This window comes from Ischnura elegans, chromosome 2 (assembly GCF_921293095.1).
Source record: "Ischnura elegans chromosome 2, ioIscEleg1.1, whole genome shotgun sequence".
Classification (NCBI taxonomy): domain Eukaryota; kingdom Metazoa; phylum Arthropoda; class Insecta; order Odonata; family Coenagrionidae; genus Ischnura; species Ischnura elegans.
Window position 1 is genome coordinate 90,418,577 of NC_060247.1, and position 7,687 is coordinate 90,426,263.

At 36.1% G+C, this 7,687-nt stretch overlaps 1 protein-coding gene across 2 annotated transcripts; it reads left to right on the top strand.

Moving 5' to 3' along the window:
* Window positions 1-1,030: 1,030 nt before the first annotated feature.
* Window positions 1,031-7,444, top strand: LOC124154161 (GDP-D-glucose phosphorylase 1). 2 transcript variants are annotated; one of them, XM_046527702.1, is made up of 8 exons: window positions 1,031-1,318; window positions 1,390-1,682; window positions 1,768-1,870; window positions 4,160-4,260; window positions 4,882-5,042; window positions 5,217-5,294; window positions 6,659-6,795; window positions 7,079-7,444. In XM_046527702.1, exons 1-7 carry the CDS (start codon window positions 1,118-1,120, stop codon window positions 6,769-6,771), a joined length of 1,050 nt encoding a protein of 349 aa, XP_046383658.1. In that variant the 5' UTR covers window positions 1,031-1,117; the 3' UTR covers window positions 6,772-6,795; window positions 7,079-7,444. The 2 variants fall into 2 exon arrangements, with proteins under 2 accessions (XP_046383658.1, XP_046383657.1); XM_046527701.1 differs by having other exon boundaries at window positions 1,032-1,318; window positions 6,659-7,444.
* Window positions 7,445-7,687: the final 243 nt, after the last annotated feature.

Here is a 7,687-nt window from a genome sequence, read left to right on the forward strand (position 1 = left end):
GCCTGGTGTGGTGCTAAAAGTAAAAATGAGCAAAAATTGTCCTCGATAGGAGATGGAAACTCTCAACTAGGAAATCCGTAATAATGAGTTGATCTTTACTAAGAAGGAAGCGATCTTTAGAATCGCAATACAAGGAGGGATGTTTTGCAAAGAATAAAAATTTACTGAAGGCATCGAGGCCGGATTCTACAGGCTAGCTTTGTGGAGGGCATGCAATCCGAGCGAGCGAACAGCTGGAGAAATGACGATTATACCTGTGAAACACTGCAGCTGCCCGTTTCTACCACTATGATTATAGGATAAGGACCTTATTTTAGCAACTGATAGATTAGGAGAGGAAAAATGTGATTTAAATGCACGTTTACAGCACTATTCATAACATCTTCTCAACGGCAACGTCCATCAATTATTAATAACATTTTCCTCGCGGGAATAAACTGCCTCACGTTTGTACACTGGCGTCTTATTCTGCCCTCAACCTTGCTGATAAGGGACATGAAAATATCCTCGCCTATCGTCAATTATTATCGATAATATACGGGAACATCGGCGACCAACTCCTTCTCCAAAATGTTTAGCATGCTTATTCCAACGCTTTCATACCCCCTTCCAGCCAAGATCAAGTTCAGCATTCCTTCTGTTTTCTTTTTTTTAGGCTCTTTAATCTTCAAGAGGCCTTTTCAGATGATTTCGACTGCTAAAAAAGACAATCCTTCAGTTCCACAAATTTCCAAATTTGTTTACATAAATATCGTCTGTCGTTTGTTTTTCGTCCAAATGTGATGCCACCCCCGTCCCGTTGCATCAAATTTTTTGGAAAAATTTGACAGTGGGACACCGGCTTTACATATGTGTTGAAAATGCCTTTTGCATACTCTGAACACAAATTGTGCTACTAGGGAAGTTCGACACAAAATCTCTCTTGTGAGGAATTGGTCACCTAATCACTATTTCATTTTCTACCTGTTATGCTTCTGCGAGCTATTTGTAATTGCAAGGTTGGTACTCTGTCTGTGCCCCTTACATTTGTGATTGTAGGCAACTCTTGGGTAAATGTAACGTTATGTTATGAAATTCCGTCAGGTGGTGTTTTCGGTGGTTTCTTTGAATTCAAAGCATGGCTAAATGGTCCAATATACCTCAAATTACCTATAGTTCAAGCGATATAAAATTGAGATTATTAAATAGCTCAGAGACGAAGCTGGACGCGCTGTTAAGGAAGAGGTGGGAGCGTGCTAAGTCCCTTAAAATTTTCCGATATGCCTTAAATATTCAAGCCACAAAGGTGCTTCCTGGAAAATATGGGTTTTTCGCGCAGGTAAATATTTATTCATGAAATTTTCAACAAGAAATTGGTATGATAATGTCTATTAATGATAAAATTTTTAGCTAAACGAAGAAAGAGGTTCTTTACGCCGCAAACCGCAAGAAATACGAGATATAAATGCTCCGTTCAACCCAATGCTATTCAATTTCACTCGTTTGAAAGAAGAGGAAATATTATTTACCATGAATCTTGAGGGAGAAGCTGGAGGTGTATCAAATTATGTAGCTATTAATGATAGCCCTATTGATTACGGGCATTGTTTGCTTCTGCCTGCTTTAGAGAAATGCCATCCTCAAGTTATCTCAGAAGACGGATTAAGCTTTGCCATTAACTTCCTACTTCTTAGTGGATCCTTGTAAGTGAACTCTTTGTATCTGATTTGAATCACTATTTTTCTGTTAAGACGGAGTACTTTTACTCTGTTGTTCTTTAAATTTCAGAGATCTTAGGATTGGATTTAATGGCCTTTGCGCGTTTGCTTCAGTCAACCATTTACATTATCATGCTTACTATCTTAGCAACAGGATGCTTCTTGAGAGGATAGTGAGTATCAAAGAGTAATTTATGTTTAACTGCCAATGTTTTTCCAAAGGATTTGAGGGACTCAAAATTAGTTTTACCTGTCAGCAGTCTTTTTACTTTTCTGTGGGTTTAAATTGCATCGCTCTTGTTTGGCTTAACTTTTTCTCCTTTAAAATACTGCAAGGCCAGATTTGTCTTGCCTTAACTAGAGTTAAATATTTATTGTGTACTATCATCACTCTACCATGTCAGCTGAGAAGAAAAACTTTAGTCTCATAAAAATTGTGACTTTAATGTCATCATTCTTCATTAAGGGAAATACCATCAGTAACACAAAACTTTGGTTTGGTCCCAATGCAGAGAGTAACCTCGGTGACTAGAGGCAATCACACCAGTCAGTGGGGTGACTAGGACTATGCTTTTGAGGGGGATGGGATAGCCTGGGGTGGCGATCCCCCATCTTAAGATCGGATATATACGGATCCGTTGGGGAAAATTTTTGAAAAATAACATGCCTGGAAATACATTTCACATCATTTTTGCACTAAAAAATTAACTTTAACCAGATGCAATTATTAAGTGCCAAAACTAGACTATAGTTTTAAATATTTTTTTTATTTCTCTGAGGCTTTGGGGGGGATTAATCAAACGATTAATTAAAATAAATTTATACCCCTCATCCCCCCATGTAGTTACGCCACTGGCACCAGTCAGAATACTTGAGCAATATTTATCAAATTCAAATGGGCAAATTTTGGCCCTTAGAATTTTCCTCCCACTCACTCTTACCCTGCTTAATAATGACTACGTTAAGGTGACGAATGGATAATTATTGATGGGGGCCATGGTCCTTTCAAGGTTAGGTTTGATTATTTTAAACTACGACACTCTAAGGTATCAAATGTTAAGAAAATATGTTGTATGTATATCCCATAATATTACTGCATGCCTTTGTATATGAATCATTAACCCTTTTGCTGCTATGAATGTACCTGGTAAGGCTGCTGCAAACATATCTTTTCTTCCTCCCTGTCGTGCCCTCTGCTCGCAACAGGTAGTGAGAAGGGGAGTGCCAAGCAAAGAAAGGGTTGAACTAATTTAGTCTACAATACTTTATTTTTTCTAAATTTCCCTCTATTTGGGGGAAATGGGTCCCCTCACCTCCCCCATCATTTATTTCCTGGGGAAAAATTCTCTGTTCTAATTTCATATCAGCTAGATCTTTTCACATGTCTGCCCACTCCTTAATTGTGTTGGTCATGTTACTGGTAGGTAATTGTACTCGTGGATACAACAGGAAAAATATCTTGAGAAAAGTCTCCTTTCCAGTGGGAAAATAATGGCATGCATCCAGATGACTAAAGTAATCTCGAATATTGTGGAATGTTTCAACTCAATCTTGTAAATGGGAGTGAAATTCGCAACAATTGTCGTTGGGTAAAATTTCCCTGATCTGGTAGATCAAACTCAGACCTTTGTCTTTCCACCACTGCCTGACAAGCAGGGCCCTCCCTCTATGGGGTTTACCATCAATCTGGTAGTGGGTACTTGGAACCCCTCATTCGCTCGAGTTGCCATCCTTGATGGACTGCAAGGGCCTAACACCGAGTGCAAAAAAATTAAGCTCCGAGCCTTTTAAATTACTATGAGAATGGATAGTGTAGTGTTCGATGCAGTAGACTCCAAAGTTTCAAGGTTTGATTCCAGGTCCAGGATAATTTTTCCTATGGCAATTAATGTGAGGCTCACCTAGAGATTATGGGGATGGAGTATAATCTATTGGACCTTATCTGAGGGATTGTGTGGAGAGCTGTAAAGCTATTCCGCTAAACAGGTTCATACCTATGGCCGGTCGTAAGTTTCGTATGGCCTGACCTGAAATTACGGCTTATACCGATTCCACTCTCAAGGGGCCATATCGTAAAAGTGTTTCTGCCCTTTCTGCTGGCAAGTATGAAAATTATAATTGGTACTATAAGTTTGGTTCACTTTTTTTAAACACTGGTAATTTTTTGAGAATGTAGTTTTTTCCAACGTGGATAAAAATTAATTCTGTGGTCATAAACTGAAGTGGACTCTTTGCTATTTACTAAAAATGTTGCGTTTTTTTCTTGCTGTTTTCCTAAACAAAATTGCACCTTGCTCATTAACCACAAATTGCTGATAGTTTTAAGGCGACAACTGGATAGAACAGGCTGCACGCACCTTGGCTCTTGTTGGCCATTAATGTTTTTTTAAATTCATTGGTTTGTAGTATAGGAATACTAAAACACCCTATGAAAATTGTTTTTCCCGTCTGTTTTCTTTTAGGAGGTTCATCATTTAAAGGGCCCTTGCTATGAATTGACGGACTACCCAGGAGAAGGTTTTGCCTTTCAGCTATCCAATCAGGATGTTGACTCATTAGTGAGGTATATTTCCCATTCAAATTTTCATATTGCTTGGTAAAAATAAAACATTTTTTTGGCTTGAAATGACGAAAACTTTCTGTAGCAATTATATTGAAATGTAATTCAATTCATTTTTATAAAATATGTACCTTGTTAATATTGAATTGCTAAATATTGCTTCTTAGTCACTATCCACTCATTCCTTATTCCATGTTGATTTACGGTCTTGGAGTATAGGCCTTGAAGTAAGTAGAAGGACTTATAAAAGACTTATACTCTATGACACTCAGTCAACATTAAACATGGAGTTCAAGAGAAAGAAAAAAATGCTTACTCCTTTCCATTCCTATGGTGAGACTCATACTGTGAATGTGCAAGAGATCAGAATGAAAAGGAAATATGGGAGGAATATGATTGCTTTCTCTTTTGAATCTGATTGGAAAGAATCATCGGAGAAACTAGATTGTTATGTTATTATGTCAGGCCTTAGGAATGGAAAAGAAATGTGTGAATAGCGAGTTAGGGACAGTAGTTGATATCGGTGCTGTAGAATTATAATAGGGTTGTGATGTCTTACAATGATCATTCGATGTCATTGAATATAAACCTGATATCTTCTAAGCCATTTTTTATGTTATTCAGGAATGTTTTCACTCTCACAAGCTATCTGCAAGAAAAAGGAATTGCTCACAATCTGTACATAACACGTGGCAGTGAATTTCAGAATGAGAACAAGCATGATTCTTCAGCTGATGGAAGTAATATAGTCAGAGTATATGTTTGGGCTAGAAAGCCTAGCTATGGTTTGTTAAATATCCTTTCCTAATTTTTTTATAACTTAACTAATTGACTTATCGATCATCGATCGAACTTGACGATCATTGTTTTTGATGATATTTAATTGAGACAGTTTTGTTCTGGAGTTGTGAATATGTACAATGATTTTTTTATTGACTGCACACATGTTGACTTTGCAGGTGCTAAAGAAGTGAAGTCCTTTTACCCTGCTTTGTGTGAGCTCTTTGGACATTTTCCATTAACAATAAGGAGTGAAGGTAATATGAATTATGTATTGTAATTTGAGGTGCAGCTTTATGAGTTTTTGTTCAGAATCTTCAAATTTTAAGTTTAAAATTCAAAGTTTAAGAATATCCTGTACTTATATATCCCCAGTGAGTTAAAAATCAAAAAGGACTTTCAAAGTGACAGTTTCATGGTTTTTTTGTATCACTTGCATAACATTTGAACGCCATGCATGTTTTTTACTCAATATCATGAATTCGCTCATAAAATAAAATATTTATTTGGTGTCTAGTGATAATTTTTACACTCTTGGTTATATCTTATGTATTACTAATAAATGCATGTAAAATATCTAGAGTTCATCAACAGAAAAATCAAATGTAGGACTTTTCGTTGTTTTATATGCATCGATAACACAGGTCATAAGCACCAGAAATTAATTTTTACATTTTTATCCAACACATATTAGGACTCTTATAAATACTCATAATAAAAATTTTAACAACTTAAACCACAGTGATTGTTGTCAAATTTTCTACTAACAAAAATCAATTTTTGCAGCTGTTCAGGAATTTTTTATTCCATTTCGTTGGGGTAATACAATCAAATCAATGATGCCTGATGTAAACATAAAACTCTTCCCAAGGCGGAGATTTTCTTAAATCCTCATAATTGGCACATTCATGGTTTTCCAGAATTTTAGGTACTACATGTGTTTAAATTGGCATATGTGCTTCGAGATGCAGGGGCGCAGCTAGGAATTAAGGCTGGGGGGGGGGGGGGGGGTTTAGGTGCAACAAATACCGGGGTGTGTGGGGGTATGGAATACCCACCAGGATAAGCAGTAGGTGCGAGATTAATAAATTGTGGAATTTTAAAATAAATGGTTCAAAATGGTGAGTTTTACGGCTTTCAGAGGGATATTTTATTAATCCTTACAAAATTCTAACAGTAATATCAATCCAACTAAGTTAAATGGATTTAACTTAGAAATTTCTCTGAGCTCTGGGGGGGTTTTATCCCCCAAAATCCCCCCTTGCTGCACCACTGTTGAGATGTTCATAAATCAGTACTTATTGATCTGTTAAAGTGTACCGGGACTAGCCACGGTGATAACTTTTTACGGAGTCACCCGCAATGCACAAATAGTGCGAAAAATCCACAGAGGAAAAATCATTCGCCTTGACAGGGATCCGGGTTCGAATCCCGGTCAAGGCGAATGATTTTTCCTCTGTGGATTTTTCGCACTACTTATTGATCTGTATTGATTTGCATATATATGTGTATGATATGTATGTATGTGTTTATTTACTCTGGTTGTCTGTGTTAAAAAATTACCAGGTCTTTCTTTGTCAGCAGATGAGGGAATTTCATTAACATATATGTATTTTTACAGGTGTTGCAGCCTATGATAACATAACAGAAGAGTTCATTTCAAGTGTATTATATGATATATGCCATGAAGTATTTTTGAGCATAAGAGATGAAGTAGCCAAACTATACAATTAATTGTAAACAATGAAAAATTTTGAGGTACTACATTGTATTTTACAGATAAAAAATTATTTCTAAAAAATATTTTTCATTTGAGTGATAATCGGATAGCCCAGTTAAATTCTTGTGTGTGGTAAAATACTTGTTATTCAGGGATTCTTAATTTTCTTGTGTTTATAATGGGTCTAACTAGTACTAACATTGTTAAATATTACATGTGTAGGCATGTAATCTCTTCTCATCAGTGTTCATGATGAAAATCGTTTCAATAAGTTTATCTGATGCTAAATGATACTGAGTCTCTTGATTCTGTTATCCATAGGCTGAAGATCTCAACTTCATAAGTTATTAAGTGGTAGATAATGTAAATGATTTTGGTGAAACTCTGTAGCACCACCTACAGTTTTGAAGAGATTGTTGGGTGATGGACAAGAAATTTTGTAAAAAACTAATGTTCACTGTTTGCGAGGGATCTACAAGCCATTAATTAAATCTGAAGAGGCAAAATCAGTACCCAAACATGTGGAGCTATGAAATGGCATCATAACACTATGGAATACATATGCTGCAAACTAGAAGAGCTTCCAATTGTCCACAATTTCATTGAAAGGACTCTGAAGATGAATATGATCTTCATGGTCAATTATTTTCATGTAATAAGGGTCAGTAAACATTTAATTTTTCTTTAGATTGCTTTTACTAGCCCTATGGACTATGGTATACTAATCAAGACATGTAAATATTTTATGCATACAAATCTTCTTCTTGCCATTACTTATTATTCCTATTGGTATAAAATTAAAACTAATTTAAAATGTATTGCAAGACTCCCCAATCTAATCACTCATTTGCTGTTATAAGCTGAAGAAATGGATGTTGCCTGGGGCAAGAATATGCAAATATGTAATCTGAAATCATACATTAGTTAGTA

What these genes read in the sequence shown, in the direction of transcription:
- LOC124154161 (XM_046527702.1), top strand. Translation starts at nt 1,118, where the DNA reads ATGGCTAAATGGTCCAATATACCTCAAATTACCTATAGTTCAAGCGAT. An exon ending in AATATGGGTTTTTCGCGCAG is followed by an intron (nt 1,319 to 1,389) that starts GTAAATATTTAT and finishes TAAAATTTTTAG; the next exon opens with CTAAACGAAGAAAGAGGTTC. An exon ending in GATGTTGACTCATTAGTGAG is followed by an intron (nt 4,261 to 4,881) that starts GTATATTTCCCA and finishes TATGTTATTCAG; the next exon opens with GAATGTTTTCACTCTCACAA.